At 40.4% G+C, this 20785-nt stretch overlaps 1 protein-coding gene across 1 annotated transcript in view; it reads left to right on the plus strand.

Annotated features, from left to right (window-relative positions):
- The first annotated feature begins 372 nt into the window (after nt 1–372).
- si:cabz01081777.1 (protein Dok-7) overlaps nt 373–20785 on the plus strand; it is a 34909-nt gene continuing 14496 nt past the window's right edge. The window contains exons 1-9 of the mRNA XM_017697567.2: nt 373–461; nt 575–620; nt 1635–1850; nt 4840–5040; nt 7443–7562; nt 10555–10647; nt 11152–11981; nt 18351–18399; nt 19610–20170. Of these exons, the coding sequence (XP_017553056.1) occupies nt 408–461; nt 575–620; nt 1635–1850; nt 4840–5040; nt 7443–7562; nt 10555–10647; nt 11152–11981; nt 18351–18399; nt 19610–20170 (2170 nt within the window). The 5' untranslated portion in view covers nt 373–407. The remainder of the gene's footprint in view (nt 462–574; nt 621–1634; nt 1851–4839; nt 5041–7442; nt 7563–10554; nt 10648–11151; nt 11982–18350; nt 18400–19609; nt 20171–20785) is intronic.

The following is a 20785-nucleotide window of genomic DNA, read 5'->3' on the forward strand; positions in this document are numbered from 1 at the left end:
ACACGACCTCCACAGTCTCCTTTAATTAAGTAACTTATGAAGTCATGTATATACGTTTGTGTCAGCCCCAGCTGCGTCTGAGCTTGATTTATTCTTTAATTTATGTATTTGATCAAATGTGTGACGGTTGAACGGTTTAATCCCAGCTTTGGCATCTTGGTGTTAGTGTTTTCCCACCCGTATTCTCACAGTACCCGCCCTCCTGTGCTGGGATTTGCGAGAAGGCTCCCGCCACCGGCGTCAGGATTGGCTAGAAGTAAGAGCACAGCGTGGGTCGCAAACTTCTAGCCAATCCTAGCGCGGCGGGGGCGGGGCTTGCACGGATACGGGTGGGAAAAGAAGCTCTCTGACGGATTTATTTTTGAAAAGTGACCCGCGCGCAGCTGTTCTGGAACGATGAAGTGAAGATGACGGATTCGGTGGTTGCAGAGGGACACGTTAAACTGAGAGACGGCAAAAAGGTAACGCGACTAGGCTGGCTTAAAAAGCACCTTCTGAACGTTTTTATTCGATTTATTTTCTCACCTTTTTGTCCCGAGGCTTGTTGCCCTAACGGTTGCCTTTCTCACTGCAGTGGAAAAGCCGGTGGGTCGTCCTCCGCAAGCCCTCGCCTGTGGCAGGTGAGTTAACGGTAGCTAACGGTCACGTTATGCAACCAGAGCCAAAACGGCTCCATAGTGCACTGTTTGGGTGTAGAAGCGTTTATGTGACCGATGCTGTTCACGACGTGAGTGGAGAAAGCGTGTGTTTTATGGCTTGTGTGCTGCTGTATTTGTTGCACTCCTTATTTAATGGCCTATGAAGCATTGTTAGTGTGGAAAAGTCTTTACATCGTACCCTGTGTAGCGTTAGCGCGCTAATGTAGGCACAAGGGAGGAAACTGACATTCAGTCCAACTGACAAAGTTGAATTTGATATGTCCCTCAGAGGTCTCGCAAGAAGGTTCACTCTCTAAACTCCCCTAACAGGGAAATGTAAAGTCTCTGTTTTTTTCACATCTCAGTTAGCTTTACCTAGGTCACAGTTGTTACTGGCCTGGTGAAGTTTAAAGTTAAGCTTAGTTAGCATGTTGTGTTAGTGGGAGTATGTCTCAATGAGTTTTATATTTGAGTTTGTTATTTGGTACTATCAGGTTCCCCATTCAGAACTTAGGCTGTCCCAGTTTAGATCATGTGTTAGATTACATTTAAAGAGACAGGTTGAAGCATAATCTAATATAAAAGCCGTTGATTTTGTGGTATTTTTCCATACGTCCTGAATCGAATGCAGGCCTTCACCTGAAGCCAGTGGACTGGACTTGCGGAGCATGAGGTTTGGCAGGCCAGTCACTGTGTTAGGCAGTTGCTGCACAGAAAAAGCTTGTGGCGATTATGAGTGTGTCCTCCAGTAGGTGTATGATGGCTAGAGAGCGCACAGGTCATGCTGTTGATGCAACTGTTGTGCCAGCTGTCCGTGGTCATACATGTGATGTGGTGGGTGAGAGAATTAAAGGGTACTGATGTTTTGTCAGTTGCATTTCCTGGGAGTGTGAACAATAGGGATACGTCAACACTTGTCTCAGTTTGTCCTGGAATACGAACCTTGACACCCCTTTCCATCCCGTCTCCCTCTCCCTCCCTCTCTCCCTCCCTTAGACTGCCTAGTGTTGTTGGTATCCAAAGAGCGAGGAGTGAAGGAGAGAAGCAGTGTGGTGTTGGAGCACATTTGCGGTCTTGAGGCTGGACTGAGCGGAGAAGGAGTGGCCTTCACGCTCACCATCCTGTGTTTAAATCAGACTGTCCAGCTTGGCTTTGACTGTAAGGAAGCCTTGCTGGCCTGGGACCTGCGGCTTCGCTACTATCTGGGGGAAGGTAAGCACAGTGCTGTGGCAGAGTCACAGACTATACATGATAGCACCGACCCAAGATCTGGTGTTGTAGTTTCATATCCCAGTTCTTTGCCTACATTCTTCACTGTCTTCACATTCTCCCACATTCTTAACCTTCTTATGACCGCACCAACCCCCCCCCCCCCCCAAAAAAAATCTGTCCCAGCTCATCAGTAGCCCATAAAAAAGTCTGTCTGAACCTGGACATAGCCCAGTACAATTCTGTTGAAACACGCTGCCTGAAACCAACTGTAGCTCAGCAAAACTCTGTCTCCCAAGCACCAACAGCTGGAGACTTCTAACAATAGTGCCTGCTGTGTTGTAGCCTCAGACATATCAGTCATCAGATCATCACTAAACAAAGTAAAACCAGAGTTATTCTCAGCTATCCAAAGGTTTAAATTCCACTTTTGCAATGTAATTCATCAACCAGTGATTTCAAACAGTCCAGTGTGCAAGAATAAAAATTCTTAAACATAATAAAAGTAAAAAGGAAGAAAGCTAAAGCAGGGTAAGTGCTGATCTGTTAAGGGCTATGAGAAACCTTAATGTGAAAAAACCCTGTACCTGACCTAAGCCCAACAAAATTTGATTTGGTATGACAGCTGACTGCAGCCTTCCAGGCACAGAACGCCTTCCCTTGTAAAACATGAAACATAATAGTAATGGGCTGTAGTACAGTTGCTGTTTTGTTGTTTTAACACGAAGTGGTTTATAGGCTGCAAACATGCAAGTCATTGAATCTTTATCATCTTTAAAACTACCAAAACGTACCATACAAGTATGTATGTATACCAAGTAAGAGCAAAGTTAGCTTACAGGTTTCTGAGCAGAACTTGAGGCTGGTTTATTTTTCCCTGCTGTAAGCAAGCTTCTATGTGGTGTTACGATATGATTTGCTTAAAACAGGCCTTTCAGTCTTCCGGGCTCTTTTTTCTGAAAAAGCTTGCGCGTTGTGTGCAGCCTGGCAGAGCTGCTGTCTTTTTTCCATCTTTTTTCTCCCCAAAACATTGTTGAACACTACGGTGCATGATCAGATGATAGTACATTGCACGTGATATTACAAGCCTGTCGGCTGACTTCTTCACATAGTGTTTTCCCTGATCCAGCACACTTGATTCAACTGATTAAACTGACTCAGTTTTGATGGAACAGATAATTATGTGAAACTTTGTTGGAGCTTTTCCTTGGTTAGGAGATAGGAGTTAGGAGAGTGGCTTTGACTGGCACATTCCAGCCATTAGTCCCATTAAATCTACAAAGCAAACACCCCAATGTGACCTGTGTTTATATATGTGTGTGGGTTAGGGGTGGCTTCATGCTGAGCACTGCTTGGCAAGTCATGCTCTGAAGTCACCTGCTTGCCGTCCCACTGTGTGTGTGTGACTCTCCATGTGTGGCTGCCTCTTTGTTTTGATTTGCAACCCTTCATGAATCTGTTCATGAAACGTGCTGACAGGTTAAACTGGGCCCACATTCCTTCAGCCTTCCATCAATCTACCTGACAGCCACACCACACACCGCTCACAATGCAGCAGATGAATTATTTCATTCACTTTGCAGTGCAGATTCTTTCAATGCCTTTAACTCATAAACTCATACTTTGCGCTGTAAGGCTTACAGGTATGACTGTGTGTGTGTGTGTGTGTGTGTGTGTGTGTGTGTGTGTGTGTGTGTGTGTGTGTGTGTCTGAGTGAGTTTTGTTAGGAATGCAGGTTTTATTTTATTTTGTTATATTTTTATATTTTATCTTATTCCCTATATGTGAATGTCTGTCTGATACTGTGCACTGTGAGCTCCTGCAACCAAAACCAAATTCCTTGTATGCATAGCATACCTGGCCATTAAAGCTTGATTCTGATTCTGTTCTGATTATCTGATGGGTGAGGAACCTGAAGCACATCATCTAAAATTCACTGTCTAGAAGATGAAGATTCTTCATTGGGTCAAGCATGTAGTTAGTTCCAGCATCACTCCAAAGAGTCTTGTTGCCGTCTTGCAGATGCTATGCTAAACACTAATTGTTTCCGGTAGAGCCAATCACGGAATTAAAATCCAGCTTTCTAGGCTTTGATCCAATCTTGAGCCAATCCAATCTGACTATCCTGACTATCCTGACTATCCTGTAAAAGTGCTAAACGATTAATTATGACTGTTATTGTTATTGATCAATTATGACTATGTCCTGTTATCGTTTCTGTAACAAGACTCTTGCTTTATCAGCACATTTTAGGCGAAAGTACTCTTGTGTCACTCTTGTAACAGTAATATTTTAATAGAATGTCATACTGACTTTGAAATGTAGTGGAGTGAAAGAAAAAGTCGCCCAAAATAGAAAAACTTTAGTGAAGTACAGATACACAAAAAACTACCAAATACATTTACTTACTTACTGTCCACTACTGTCCGTTTAAGGCAAGTGCTTGATGATTTAAGAATGCAGTTTTGATGAGGCTAATTGGTGTCCATTATTAATGTCCATTACTTGTCAGCTACATTCACCTTGTAGCTCCAGTGCAGTCTAATCCACTACATTTGAGTAAGAGGGTAACTGTGTAATTTGACTTTTACACAAACCATCAATTTTACTTGTGAAATATATTTTTTAATATTAGTAAACTTGGCAAACTCATGCAGATGTTAGTAATCAACCCTGACCCATGTTGGATTAGAGCCTTAGCATGATTATGTTTGTAATTCTGTGTGTAAGGTTTTGATTAAAAGCACAAATGTGTCTGTTTTGCACAAGCAACAGTCAGAGAATTCCCATAATTGAGCAATTTGTACTTGTTGACGCAGATGCACGCATGCGTGTGTGTGTGTGTGTGTTCTACTTTGATTTGGGGAGAATTCTCAAGCTTATGTTTAATCATGGATCAACAGTCTTTCACAACAGTGCTGCGGCCTCCTCACTCCGGCCTCAACTAGCTTCCTCTTTCTCTCCTTCTCTTTCTCTCTTTCTCTCTCCTCAGTTCACAGTTTTAATGTAGCAGTGCTTCCTGGCACTAAACTCGAGAGTGGTCCTGCAACCCTTCATTTGTGTAACAACCTGCTCGTCATCGCCAGGGACGTCCCTCCTGTAATCATCGGACAGTGGAATCTTCTGGATCTCCGGAGATACGGCCCAGTGACCAATGGCTTTGTCTTTGAGGGTGGAACTCGCTGTGGTTACTGTGAGTAAGCTTGACCTATGAATATGCGTTACTGTCTAAATGCTTCATAGGTCATGCTTACTGTGAGTAAGCATGACTTATGAATCTGCTTGAGCGTGCAAATGTTTCATCAAAGCAGTGGCTTGTTTGATAGGGTATTAAGAACTTCTTTTGGTTCTCATTTAAACACAATTTTTCAAATAATTAAAGCAGCTTAAACAGTGTTTCCCAACCCTGGTCCTGGAAGCCCCCTGTTCTGGACTAAACTGTTCAGTATCAGTCACACTTCATGCACTTTATGGATTATCATTAATAGTAATTAGTGTCTCCACTAAGTCAACTTACTTACTTAATTACTTGTAGCTTTCTTGGAAAAAAAGTACATGATTCTGAATATGTTTGACAGCAGCTGAGTTAACCTGAGTTATTTTAAATTGGGTGTAAAATTGTGTGTGCAAATATTAAAAGATCTAGAAGAAATGTGACTTGATGATCATTAAGCAAAGCTCTGCTCTGCTAGTTCAGCACGTTTGGTCAAGGGTGGAAGCTGTTTTTGGGCTGTAAGTGTTCTAGAGAACCAATCTTTGGTCCTCCTGAAATCAGTGGTCTGGAGTGGCTTCCAGTGAACTCTGGCACAATCCGCTGCACGCGTAGAAGCTATTCGCTAATGGGCCCTGCGATTGGGGTTGTATGATAACTTCCTTTTGAAACCTGACTGCTTCAACTTACGGAGCCACTTCCCTTTTCAAGTTTCATGATGACAGGGAAAGGATTATTCTGGATCCATGTATCCAAAAAGCACTGTTCTTCACCCCCTTTGTATTTAAGGAGAATAATAAAAAGTAGGAAACGAATGAAGCTGGTGACTCTCTATTTTACAGACCTGTGTGCAGTTTAGAAAAGTATGGAATTGAGCAATTGAGCCATAGTGCAGTTGGAATTCTTGTGTGTGAAAGTAAGCCAGTGATAATGAGCCCTTCCCCCAAACAAGCCCAGCATTGGTCCATTGGACAAGTGTAAAAATGTCCTAAAACACTGTTAGTGGGCTAAACTTTTTTTTTTGGAAAACTGGCATTTTACCGGCCAACTGTCAGTTGCATTATGTGCAAGCTATAGCAGTCATTAGCCAAAATTAGGCAACATTTTATAGGCAATTTTTGTTTTTACAGGGTGCATTTTCCGCTATTCCTTTTTGTCTTTTACAAGTCAAATGTGTTAAAATTTCTGTAAATGGACCTTGTTGTTGGTTGTTGTAGCTACTGATTCTCTGTACATGTTTCAATGTCATTGTTTTATATAGTGGATTGTTAGAGGGCATCATTGGGTATATCCTATGTTGGGTACTAAAAAGCACTTTTTTGATCAGGGGTGTAGGGTTAGGTCAATTTGTAGTCAAAGGCCTTATGGTCAACTAAGACAATCCCGCCTTGAGATATGAAGTAAGAATATGGCATATGTGTTTGTAAGTAAAGATTAGTAGTTTGGTATGAGTGGTATGTTTTGTATTTTATAACTTGATAGATAGACCTTGATATACAGGTGGTTTTAACTCTTTGTCCACATATATTTTTGCAGCACCTGAAGTTCTTACAACCCATCAGGACAGTCAAATAAAGGGTCATTTTGTCTATGCCAGGTCCATTGTCAGGACTTCATGTAGAGAATCTCCACTGACAGTGTAATTTAGTCCAAGATTAAAAACGTATCCTTAGTTCTACTGAGAGAAAAACTACTTATTTTTTGCCTGCTGGATCCAGGAGACATTTATAATTTGTTTTTCTGTGAGTGTTATGATGTACATAGTGATATATGGATTGTTAAAAAAAATTGTGTGTGCGTTTGTTTGTGTGTGGTCTGTAGCCGGGACAGGTGCAGCCTTCTGATCTTCACTATCACTCTGACTGATCTTTGACGAGTTTCTGTGAACATACCAACTCTTTTGATCATGTAATGGATTAATCTAATTAATCTCCGAAGGTCAAAGTGTTGATAAGTCTAGGTACAGCACAGAAATCCTGCAGTTAATGAACGAAACATGTAAGGTTTAGAGTGTTGTGGAGTGAATTTTTTCCATTTGCAAAGAGTGTGAGTGTGTGCGCGTGTGTGTTTGTGTGCGCGTGGGTGGAGGATCTTCAGTTGTGGGTGGTCTGGTTGCCAAGCTGATGGATGTGTTTCTTTGGTGACCTCTACCATGAGGGGTTCCATCACACATCCATCAAACATCTTACTCTGCTGTTGAGAGTAAACTTAAACATTATACACACTCACCCCACCAACACACAACACATGCACAGTCACACTTGCAGGTTCACTTTCTGACATGAAAATATAAAATATTACTACAAAATTTGTACATTATACCAATTTAAAAAATTAATGTCAATTAAAAAATGAAGTCTTTATGTATGTGTACATGTGTGTAGGGGCTGGCGTATTCTTCTTGTCCTGTGCTGAAGGGGAGCAGATCAGTTTTCTATTTGATTGCATCGTGCGAGGCATCTCACCCTCCAGAGGTCCCTTTGGACTCAAACCACTGCTGCCAGGTATGTTTGTATGTGTATGCTCATAGATCAATGAATGGGAGACATTATAAATGCTGTACAGTTAATTACATTTTAAATTTTAACCATGTTAAAGAAGTAAGCAAATGTTGGCCCAATCCCATTTCACCTCTTGCCCCTACCACTTGGCCCTCAGCCCTCTGTTTTGCGTGTTCACGTCTATGGTTAGGGTGTCCCAATTGTTGAGATAGAGGGGTAGGGTGAAGTGTTAGGGCTATATGGCCCTCCAAACAGAGGTTTTTGAGAGGCACACTCCAAACAGAGTGTTATCAGAAAAAAAGAAAAACCGGGAAGTTGACTGTGCGAGCCACCAAAGAACCCCGCAAATGTATTTTCTCCATTAAAAAATTACGATAACTGTCATTTTATCTTAGTTTAATGTAGTTTCAATGTATTTTTGTTTTCTTCATAACAAGCATAAAAATCACTAATAGCATGCTAATGCGTCGGTATCCAGCTGGTTCATTTTCCCGTTCCACCTTAAATAGTCCAGCAGTTCTTACGCCTGAAGCACCAGAATGTAACTTCTGCACCATTTAAGGTGGAACAGGAAAATTCGTACAAGAACCTGTTGAATAGCTGACTTGAAAGCATTTGATGCCCTAAATGTAACTAAAGCCCAGCAGTGAGGAGCTGAACTTTACCCTTCTCTGCTATCACTGAAGACAGGCCGGATTACATACATAGCACTGCTAGTAACCTGTGAATGAAGTAATGTTTGCTTGTTTTTTAATTTGAAGGTTGTCCCATTTCAAACGATAAGATTTCAACCACTACTCTTTGTAGCTCTGTTCCAAGGGGTTAGTGACCCTCGAAAACAAGGGATAGGGGTAAAAAGAAGAAATGGGATTGGGCTGTTGTGTGAGCAGTCTTACCAAGGACTCCTAACACTGCATGTACTACATGGTATGGAATTAGACCTCACTGTGACCTGTGGAGGACAGCAATGTTATGCTACTCCACAAAAGACCAACCACTGTTTGATCGTTATCACAATATTAGGCTTCGCAAGTTTTTTCGTTACATTTAGGCAAAACATATACATGTGGCAATATAATTGCAGTAGGACATCTTGTTCATATCACACAGCCCTAATCCACAATTCCATTTTATGTGGTATATGTGGGTGAAGCACAGTATCATGATAGTAATGTCCGTAGAGTTGTATATTTTTAACAACTGTTTCATTTAATGGTAGTAAACAAGACTTTGTGCATTGGTTATTGCATCGGTTGTTTCTGAATTCTTCTCTGTGGTATGATTTGTGCATTTTCATTTTTTACCCCTGGCTCCTGTTGTTTTACTCTTTGCTTGTGTGCTGCTGGATGTTATAGGTCATGTATGTGTGAGTTAGTTTGGCCGGCTCATTAGAGGCTAACAAGCAATGCTGCATCAGTCAGCTAATGTTTTTGGGTATTCATGTTCTCACACTTCACCCTAACCAATCAGACCTGAGCTCATCACCTATTCTTACATTCACAGGGGGAATAAATAGTGGACTAGGGGAAAGGGGGGGGTCAGAGTCACAGTTCATATGAGCAGTCTCCAACACTCGTAATCACTTGTAGAACATAGTAACCCCATCCACCTCTTCTCCTCTGTCCTCTCTCTCTCTCTCTCTCTCTCTCTCTCTGTCTCTGTCTCTCTCTCTCTCTCTCTCTCTCTCTCTCTCTCTGTCCTCTCTCTCTTTCTCTCGCTCTCTCTCTGTCTCTCTCTCTCTTGGTTTTTGATTCTGCACTTACTATAACAAGAGCAGCTCAGTTTTGTGCTGTCATTGACGTGAAGTTAAGTCAACAGCAGATGTGTTGACTCTGCTCTTAGACTAAGAAAGTATGTTAAGTATGAAGTACATGAACCACTATAAATTATATCCCTTTACATTTTACTTGCTGCTTCTATTAAATGAGTTTTTTATAATTAAAAAAAAGTGTTTTTCCAAAGTTTGCAAAGTTGATTTTATAACTTTACTAACGTCGCTGTCGAAATATAAACAGGGTCTCTCTCATTATCCATGTGTGTGCTTTCTCTCTGGCCGCATGCCATCCTTCCCACATGTTAGGCCTATTAATAGTAGTTTAAATGCTAGACAAACACTGAGGCGTTCTGCTGCCACACTCCACCCTCTGCATTCATCCCTGTGGGCCCCATGTTATAAACATGCGATAAGAGAGTGCAGCATTTTTTTAGCATTAACTTTTCTGCTAAAATTACACCCTGATTTTACATTTTTTTCCACATCTTGGTGTTGGAAAAAATATATATAAAAGATAAAGCATTATTTAGGTCGAACAGTCTTGATTTATTCACTCTGTATATCTGTAAATTGGAATTCTTGTTCTCATCAGTGTTAATAATGTGTTGATTAATTTTTTACATTTTTCTCCTATCATCGAGGTCTTGTTAAGTATTTTGACTCTATTATTTGGTTAATTGGTCCTTAATAATTTGGTGCTGAAGTTGAGAAACAAAAGGACTAACACTTTACTGCAGAATTTGCTTCTTAAGGCTACTTGACACCTACATAAGTTCATCATGACAACTGACATAAACCTGCATAAACATTTTTAAAGGCTTACTCAAAAACTGTCAAAGTGGCAGTTTTAACCCCAAGAGGAGAAAATGCCTGGTGGGATTGTGTGATAGAAAGAGTTCTATTGGAATAAGTTTTCATTAGTGTGTATGTAGGTCTCCGTTCTCATGAAAGACTTGTGTAGGTGTCAGATGGCCTTATGATTGTTGCCCTACAGTAAAGTGTTACCCACAAAGCTTCAACTTTGCTGAGGCGGTTAAAAAAGTTGAGTTAAGAAGAGTGTATTGCTGGAGTAAAATGTGATATAGCCAGTGTTTCGTTTAAAGGATTTTTCCCACTTCTGTAATTGCTAATTTTACTAACATTGCATATGAATGAATCTGTCCCAGAGTAACCCACTCTGATCAGTTTTCTTCTCTTTCTGTCTGTCTGTTTATCCATCAGAGCCCAGTGCCAGTGCAGCATCAGTGGAAGAAAGACTGAACCAAGAGGCTGAAGAGCTGGAGAAGAGGCTCAGTTTGTTGTCTCACAGCACAGGTATCTACCTTGCTCGTACTGAGAATTCATTGGCAGAGCAGAATCCCTGCTTCAGCAGTCAATGCCCCCTGTCCCGTTGGTTAATGATTAAAAGGAAATAAGAGATCAGTTAATATTTAGGTAATAGCACACTGTGTACATTAGACATGTTAAACTAAAAGTAACACCTAATCGGTCATTGTTGCATTTTGATTTAGTAAAAATGTAATCAAAATGTTATAATAACAGTATTAATATATAATATTAAAAGCTGATTAACCACATTTACACAAATCTTTACACTGGAAGTTTAAAGTGATTTTATTTGTGTTTTTGATTAAATTCTATGAAAATTGGTTGTTCTTGCCTTTCACTTGTTAAGCATTCCTAATCCCTGAATTAAAGGCTGTAAAATATAGCTGAGGAGTTGAACCTTGAACTCAGAGCATGGACAGGACTAGCAGTGGGATTAGAAATCTCTGCAGTAGGTGTACTTAGTCTGGCTCTCTTTCTTTTTCCTGCTAGTTTCCAGCTCCAGTTTCAGTTCTTCAGTGGCTGGTGATGACCGCAGCATATCCAGCTCTTCAGACACCTCAGATACCAGCCACTCGGATTCCAGCATTGGCAGCCGCCTGACCCTGTGGGCAGAGCCTGTCCCTTCAGCCTCAACTGAGTCATCCTTCCAGGCAGCATCTAGAGCTGCCTCTCATGGAGAGGACAAACTGTCAGTCAATGTAGCAGGTGCTCCCAGAGTGCCGTCTAAGCCCACCTGTTCGCGGTGGCTTCAGGAGATAGGACGGCAAGGTTCATCTGACAGCGGAATTGCCACAGGAAGCCACTCGTCCTATTCTGGGAGCTTTTCGTCCTACACAGGTAGCCTAGACATAGGGAGCTCAAGAGAGGAGTATGGCTCTCTGCTGAGCCTTCCACCGCTCTCCAACCCTGAGAAACACCCCTGTACCTGCCCAACTAGCCACACTCATGAGTACCAGGTGCCTTCTTCTCTCCGCTACCTTTATGACACACCCCGCAGCATTCTGGAGCCCACTGGGACCTCTGGTTTGGAAAGCAAAGAGCAGTGTGAACCAGAAGGATTTGCATCCAGAGAACAGACTGATGAAACAGCTAAAGAGCAGACTGTAGCCTCAGCTGCTTCTCTCTCCATTCCTGAATCTCCCAGAGACTTTGCCCCCTCCCTCACCCACAGTCAAAAGGCAGAAGGGACCCAGAAAGTGATGCAGGGGAGTCAGGGCGCATCCAGTACGGAAACACAGTCTGAGTGTCTGATTTGCTCTCCCCATCAAGCTGCTTCCAGAGCACTCTTCACAACCTGCGCTATCTGTGGTGGCTTTAAGGTAAAGCAGTCACGACCTACACTAATTAGCGTCTATTGGGCACTAATAGTCTTTGATATTAAAGTTTATGTAAAGCAGTAATTAATATGTATTCTGAGTTTATCGCACCACAGTGAAATTTTTAATGATTAAAACAATCACCAAGTATATAATATTCAGTCTGGAAATTTTTCTGTGCGCTGAAATGCTGTGGGCATGTCTGCTAAGGGCACTGAAACCACCCTCAATTGCGGTAAAAGTGCAGTCTCTCTCAAGACCTCAGCTTTGAATTTGCCAGAATGTAATTGCTGTGCCATTTAAGGTGGAACAGCAAAGCGAATAGGAAGCCAACTTCAGCTTCAAACTAATGTTATCATATCCATTAGCTCACTAGGTTAGGCAGCAAAGCTGTTGGATTGAAACGAACCGCTAGCAGCCCTTCAGCTGACACAAACACACAGAATTCGCTTTCATTTTAGTGTGTCTCCTCTCAAGAGTCAAATCCTGCTACAACCTGAACAATGGATGCTCTGTCTAGCAGCTTTATTGGACAGCCATAACTACATGTTTGAGCCACCAAAGCCACAATCCACAGCCAGTCCGGAGTCAGAGAATACTTGGGAATCAGCCTTGTCCCTCTCAGTCTGCAACAGTGGTGATATTTTTTCTCCCATTTATGCAAATTAGCAGTAGGTATTGCTGATTAGCATAACCTATCCAAAAAGTTAGGCTGTCAATAAATAACACAGAACAAAGCATATTTTGTGGCTGAGTGGGAGAACCACTGATGCTAAGGCACTTCAGTTTTTATAACATTATAGTGTTAGGGGAGGGGTCAAGCTAAGTGTGGCGCCAGTGCATAAAGCCATGACTTCAGGCCTTCCCAAAAAATCCTGAACACAAAAATAAAAAACAATTTAATCATATTTCCTGTTTTCAGCAATTATTTTCTAACATGTATAATGTGCATTTAAAACAAATCTCTCAACTTCTTTTACATTGACTACATTCAATGGTACAAAACAGTGACAGTATAATATGACAAAAATGTATTTCCCATTATTTGATTGAATTAAATAACATAATAAGCTGGCTTATCCATCATACAACAATATGTGATCAATATGTGATATGTCTATAAGTAGGTCTATTTTTTACACTTACTTTTGAGTCTTAGATGAAAGTACAAAATAAGTATTGCATTTGTGAAATGATGTAATCTTACTATTTTAAACATATTTAATACATTTTAAAGGTAAAAACATAAAAATCTGAAGAAATATGTTTGAGGTGAAAAAAATGGAAAAAATTACAATAATGAATTACAGTAATAAAATCATTAAGGTCTTAGTTTTGAGTCGAAGGAGTCTTGCATTTGCATGTCAAAGAACATGGAACTTTTTATTGCTATTCATTTTTATTGGTTTGCTATTATTGTCACTGGAGTAAAATATAGGTTTATAGTTGTGGAGTAGCATCTTGTACTATTCATTTTCTCCTTGTGAAGGGTTTGGTAATGTGCTGCCATGGGTTAGGGGAGTAAGAGTAGAAAAGCTCCAAGTTACATAACGTGCATATAGACTCTTTTATGACTAAAATCTAAAATGGCTTTTTCTTCAGTTGGTTTTAAACATAAGTGTAGGACAGTTATGATTATTTCATTTAATTCAAATTGATATTCAAAGTGATATGAAAGCTTTCAGGTTTTCATTAGCATACACTAAGATGAAAACATGCGATCATACTCTTAACAGACTTGGGTTGAAGGGGAATTCCACCAATTTTTTTAAAATTCTGCGTAGTTCAGTCAAACATAGAAAAAGTCATTCAGAGTGGTTTGCTGTGAAAGGATTTTTTATAGAGAAACTTACTGATTGTCATTTTCTTTACAGAGTCACAATGTCTACAAGACAAATGTAGCTATTTTATTTACCACCCAAAATAAGTAGTGAACCTACCATGTATCTTTTGAGCTTTTATATGTACCACCTCGAATGATAGTCTGAAACATTTAATTTTGTAGAAATTGTGAAAATCAGTGGAATTCCTTTTCAAAAATGGTTGAAACTGAATAAACCAATGCTAAATAAAACTGACAGCATAACAAAATTTATTCTAGCACTTGCAGCAAGACATGTTAAAATGTCATTTTTTGCAATATTTTTCAACCCTACTTCAGTGATGATTTAAATAAGCTTCTTTGACAAACAAGCTACAAAGTCTACGATACTTACTATATTGTAGATCTTATTATTGTGATGAAATAAATAAAACTTGATAAGTACCAACACGGGCAAACATGTAAATATCCATAAATCTATGGTTGTTCTCTGCTTTGTTATTGGATGATGTTGTATGTTGACACCACAAGTATTCTCACCATCTTCACTGTTAGCATAGAGTTTACACTGGCTGAGTTCCACAAGTGCATGATGCTGCATTCTGCCTGTCTTCTTTGCTGAGTGATGAAGCTCACTGACCTGGACCTGAACCCTTCACACTGACACTGCTTCTGAAACCAGCTCTCAGCTGTGAATACCTAGAACTATTTCATGGACTGGTAAAAACCAATCCATGCTTAATCAAGGAGGTTCTTTAGGCAGTTGCAGTTCATCACTCCTGCCATGCAAGGTTAAGGGCCAGAGCAGATCTAGGTGTCGTGTTACAGTGGTCAGAGTTATTCAGAGGACAGGGGCAATAAAACCTGCAGTCAGCACGCTTTTGGGATTCCAACCAGTATCCATTTAGTTTGTGCCAAATCCTATTTATTTTGTATAGAGTAGTAGACTGAACTCTGCTTTAACTCTGCAAAATTTAGGTAACAAGTACATTTACATTTGCAGCATTTAGCAGACACTCTTATCCAGAGCGACTTACAAGATGTGCTTTGTCTATCTAGAGAAAGTATCTTTGCTAGTTACCAATAGGTTAGAGAGAAAGACGGTCCTGAGCTCAGGTACTGCTAGATACAAAAGTCAGTGAAGTAACATTGAATTCTTTATAGTGTAGCATAATGTTAAGCTGAATAATATACAGTGTATATACAAAAGTGTACAAAAGTGAGTACACCCCTCACATTTCTGAGATATTTAAGTATATCCTTTCATGGGACAGCAGTGACAAAAGGACACTCTGACACAATGAAAAGTAGTCTGTGTGCAGCTTATATAACAGTGTAAATTTATTCTTCCCTCAAAATAACTCAATATACAGCCATTAATGTCTAAACCACTGGCAACAAAAGTGAGTACACCCCTAAGAGACTACACCCCTAAATGTCCAAATTGAGCACTGCTTTTCATTTTCCCTCCAAAATGTCATGTGACTCGTTAGTGTTACTAGGTCTCAGGTGTGCAGAGGGAGCAGGTGTGTTCAGATTTGTAGTACAGCTCTCACGCTCTCTCATACTGGTCACTGAAAGTTCCAACATGGCACCTCATGGCAAACAACTCTCTGAGGATCTTAAAGGATGAATTGTTGCGCTACATGAAGATGGCCAAGGATACAAGAAGATTGCCAACACCCTGAAACTGAGCTGCAGCACAGTGGCCAAGATCATCCAGCGTTTTAAAAGAGCAGGGTCCACTCAGAACAGACCTCATGTTGGTCATCCAAAGAAGCTGAGTGCACGTGCTCAGTGTCACATCCAAATGCTGTGTTTGAAAGATAGGCGCAGGAGTGCTCTCAGCATTGCTGCAGAGATTGAAGAGGTGGGGGGTCAGCCTGTCAGTGCTCAGACCATACGCTGTACAGACACTACATCAAATTGGTCTGCATGGCTGTCACCCCAGAAAGAAGCCTCTTCTGAAGTCTGTACACAAGAAAGCCCGCAAACAGTTTGCTGAAGACATGTCAACAAAGGACATGGATTACTGGAACCATGTTCTATGGTCTGATGAGACCAAGATTAACTTGTTTGGTTCAGATGGTCTCAAGCATGTGTGGCGGCAATCAGGTGAGGTGTACAAAGATAAGTGTGTCATGCCTACAGTCAAGCATGTCATGTCATGGTCTGGGGCTGCATGAGTGCAGCAGGTGTTGGGGAGTTATATTTCATTGAGGGACACATGAACTCCAATATGTACTGTGAAATACTGAAGCAGAGCATGATCCCCTCCCTCCGGAAACTGGGTCGCAGGGCAGTGTTTCAGCATGATAATGACCCCAAACACACCTCTAAGATGACCACCACTTTATTGAAGAGGCTGAGGGTAAAGGTGATGGACTGGCCAAGCATGTCTCCAGACCTAAACCCAATAGAACATCTTTTGGGCATCCTCAAGCGGAAGGTGGAGGAGCGCAAAGTCTCAAATATCCACCAGCTCCGTGATGTCGTCATGGAGGAGTGGAAAAGCATTCCAGTGGCAACCTGTGAAGCTCTGGTAAACTCCATGCCCAGGAGAGTTAAGGCAGTTCTGGAAAATAATGGTGGCCACACAAAATATTGACACTTCAGGAGCTGTCTCTTAGGGGTGTACTCACTTTTGTTGCCAGTGGTTTAGACATTAATGGCTGTATATTGAGTTATTTTGAGGGAAGAATAAATTTACACTGTTATATAAGCTGCACACAGACTACTTTTCATTGTTTCAGAGTGTCATTTTGTCAGTGTTGTCCCATGAAAAGATATACTTAAATATCTCAGAAATGCGAGGGGTGTAGTCACTTTTGTGGTACACTGTACCTTGTGTCATAACTGTAGCCACATGTAGCCTATTATTAAAATAATAAGTAGCCGTGTAAAACATCCCTCTAATCAATCACTATGTGTTTACTGTGTGCTTTTAGCTTCTGTATGAATCATAGAGTGTTTCTGTGTGTGTTTTGATGAATCAGCATACTTGTAAGTTAAAGTAAATCATCCTTACAGAATAGTCTAGCCCAGTCTTAAACCAAGCCATACCCCATTGTGTGTTTAAAGTCAGTGTGAATCTGAAATCAGTTTATTTTTAGTGTATTTTTTGAAAATTTACTTGATAGTTCTTACATAGAATGTAGTTCTTATGTAGAATATAGTTCTTACAAAATAGAAAAGTAGTCAAATAAATACTTTCCCAAAATAAAGAATATACATGAAGATCAGACAGGCTTTCATTCAAACTATGAAGTGCAATAAACATGTTTATTTTTATTTATAATCTTTAAATAAATAAGTCTATTGTCTCTCATAATTATTCTTTAATTACTGTACATTTTCTTGTTACCATAAAGATGTCATGACATGAATGCTAGTAGTTGTAAAAAAACGTGCTTGATTCCATTCTGAATGTATAAATCCACCAACATAGGCAGCGCTGTTAATGGCATCCATATCAAAAATGTATTTTTAGATCCAAGAATGCAACACAAGTTAAAAGAAGCTCTGTCTACACACTGTTTTCTCCCATCCATAGTAAACATACTTCACAAAAAATGTGAAGAGTCAGGCAGATTTTGAGCCAGTTTTTTGGCTGTAGTTAACTTTTGCATTGGAGCAAGCTGTGCAGACTGCATTACTCTACACATAGTCCAGATATCAACCAACAATGTGGGCAGGACATTGACATTGATTGCCCTTGACATGTCGTGCAATACAATACAGCAGCAGTAGGATTATTTTTCATCATATTGTGCAATGTGTATATCTATATATATATAGATATATAGATAGATAGATAGATAGATAGATAGATAGATAGATAGATAGATAGATATAATTTTTCTTGCTTTCTTCCAGTCTGTAGAAAAGATATATACATCATGCTCTTTAATACCCAGTCTTCTTTTTTGAAGATACCATTGCTGTGATGTTGCTCTATTCAAAGACAACAATAAAGATGCAGATAAAGAAGCATCATTTTTCCTCCCTTCTCAGTCAGTTCTCTTTTATGTTCAGCAATGCAGATAAAACGATATTAGTAAAGGAACAAAGTACTGTACACCTTGACTAACTGATGTGATCAGACAGTGTAAAGTGAGAGGCTGTTTGATGCTTTGTTGCTTTGTGACTCACTGCCATAATGGCTGTTATTGCAGACATAGAGATTTAGATCAAAGATTGAAAGTGGTATGATGAGCAACTTGCTTCAAACCTCTAAAGCTTTCCCTTTTTACGCTGTCAGTAAGCGGCATGTGAGAATTAAAATGATAAACGTCAGACAGACAGCGCCGACTGAGATCGTACCTTGGGACTGCCACTGATGGCAGTGGGGGTACAAGCTGAATTTTTCCTCTTGAACGTTCTCATCTCATTATGGTCAGGCACTGTCTTGCTTCAGGGTCTTGGGAACAGCATGTGACCAGGTGTATAGAAGTATAAATAGACCATTTGAAGATGACTGCCAAGGAAGTCCACAGATGTTAGTTTTTAAGCACTATGAATTGATTGAATGTTTTTTGTTCTTTAAACAGAAAGCTCCCTTTCCTCAGACAAGAGCTTCTCTAGAGCCAGATGTGCCAGGTAAGACATCCTGCATGGAGCACTAATTACTACTACACATTTTTGCACCACTGCAGGCAAAAATCAAGGAATGGCGTAAGCAACATTTGACAGACTTCAAATATTTGTTGGTATTTCCAAAACATTTCCTCAAATACTCACTCAAAATCACCCTTGAGAACGGTAATGTTTACATGTCATAATTGACCATAATCTTAAGTATATTTGTTACTGCAGTTTAAAATATATTCAGTAGGCGGCAACAAGATGTGAACAGTCAGGTTTAAGTTCAGGTTCTTGCACCAGGTTGCTGTAGAATTTGAGATTTTAGCCTTAGCCTTACAGTTGTTTTAATTATCACCATCAAGGTTTTGGGAACAGCATGTGACCAGGTGTATAGAAGTATAAATAAAGGATTATCTTATCTTATCTTTAATTAGAGGTTTTAGTTGTTCAGTAATGCTAGTATAGGCTAAAATTATAAATGAAATGCAGACTCACTTGGCTTTGCTTTAAGCTTTAGCTCAGCTATAGCTGCTTCTCTTGTATCTCTAGCAGGAAATGTTTTCACGAAAGTAGAATAGTCTCTTGAACATGTCTCTCAACGTCCTGCTCTTTACGAGTCAGCTTCTCATTCTTGTTTGAATTTCCTGTTCCACTGTAAATGGTACCTTAACTGCAGCACTATTTGAGGTGGAACAGGGAAATTTGAACAAGAAGCCAGCGAATGAGAAGCTGACTTTAGCCTCGTGACTTTTCTCTTTGCAGGTTAAACGTATCAGGAAACCAGCTGGAGTGATTATAAACGTAAAGAAGTCAAATTGTCACCAAATTATTGATGTTCATCTTAAATCTCTCTCTTTGCCTTTTCGTTAGCTACTAGCTGGTTCAGATTGTTGTTGATGTCAGAATGTCAGAAACCATGATTCAGACATGAATCCTGCTAACTGGTGTGGTATAAACATCCATTATGTGCTAGGTACATTACATTTCTAGATCCAGGAAAAAAACCTTAGACCTTCATTTAGGGTAAGGGGAAGTTGTTATTAAATAGATTATTGGCTAAAATCACTTTAAGTTCCAGTATTTATACAAGGCTTATTCCTACTGCAAAGAAAGAAAGAAAAAGATTGCTTAAAAAATGACTAAATAACTGTCTTGTTTTTAATGGAATATATAAAACACGAGGTAAGTAGAGACTTTTATAAAGCTGCTTCTCTCCGAACATCAGATACCTCGGAAGGTGAAAAATCAGCCAATCTCAACGCGGATGCCATGGATACTGTTACTAATCAGGAGCAGAATCAAGAAACTGAGTCTTCTGCAGTCCCCACTGTGACCAGTTACAGCACAGAGAAACTGTCCTTTGGAAATTCAAACAGTAATGATAGACTGCAGGAAGGGTGCCCAGAGAACTATATAGTCAGCTGGTCTGACCTAACGGGGCATTGTTGTCCAGGAAAAGCTGATATGGTGTCAGTCAAACCAGACCCTATGTTATCTATTCCAATGGGGTATTATTGGCCTCCAGGGAATGATAACTTGAGAACAGTCAAAACCAGCATGTATGAGCCAATGTTATCATTATCACCTGCCGCCCAACCATCCTGCCGCCCGCATCATGCAACTCCTACCCATGATACCTCTCATTCACCGATCTATGAGAACTGCCTGCAATGTAGGAAAGGACAGCATGGCTGCATGGTGCCTAAGGCCACTCCTCCAGAAATTATAGGCAGCTTGATCCAACCAGATCCTCCTACCATCAGTAATGGAGAAACCGCAGAAGAAGGTAAGAGATCGGCCAGTCAGCAGTCACAAGCTTCAGGTCAAACTGGACCCCTTTTTACCCTAACCCGAGAGATTGGTAGACTCCCTTTTTTCCTCCTTTTTCTTCTGCTACAAAGACTTTTTCCTTTATCAGCCCCTGTTTCTCTCTGACATTAATAATAAAACACTTTTACTTCCTCTCCATGCCCTCTTCCTTTCCTGGCCTGTTCCACTCTTCTCTGCCTGCTGCACCCCCCTGCGCTCTCCCCATGCTCCATCGATCGTTCGTTTTGTTTTTTTCTGGTTGTGCTGTTTTGAAGGTATCGTTGGGTGAATAGAATATCAGGCTTAAAAGAGTATTTGAGAAGCAGGATGATGTCATAGTCATTATTTCAGGGCTGTGCCCAAGAGTGTCTGACTATAGAGCCATTATGGGGTTTTTGGCTGATAGAGATTGCCCTGTTTTGGTGACCCTCCATCTCCCTGATGTGTAGTAATGTGTTTAATATCTACTCTGGAATGGAGATGATGCACCTTTGTGTGTTTTTCTGTGTGTGTGTGGGAGAGACAGAGAGAGACAGAGAGTGAGAGGTTGTGTGTGTGGCAAGCAAGTTTGGGCAATTTGGGCTAAAAACAT

This window comes from Pygocentrus nattereri, chromosome 22 (genome assembly GCF_015220715.1).
Source record: "Pygocentrus nattereri isolate fPygNat1 chromosome 22, fPygNat1.pri, whole genome shotgun sequence".
In the NCBI taxonomy this organism is placed as follows: Eukaryota; Metazoa; Chordata; class Actinopteri; order Characiformes; family Serrasalmidae; genus Pygocentrus; species Pygocentrus nattereri.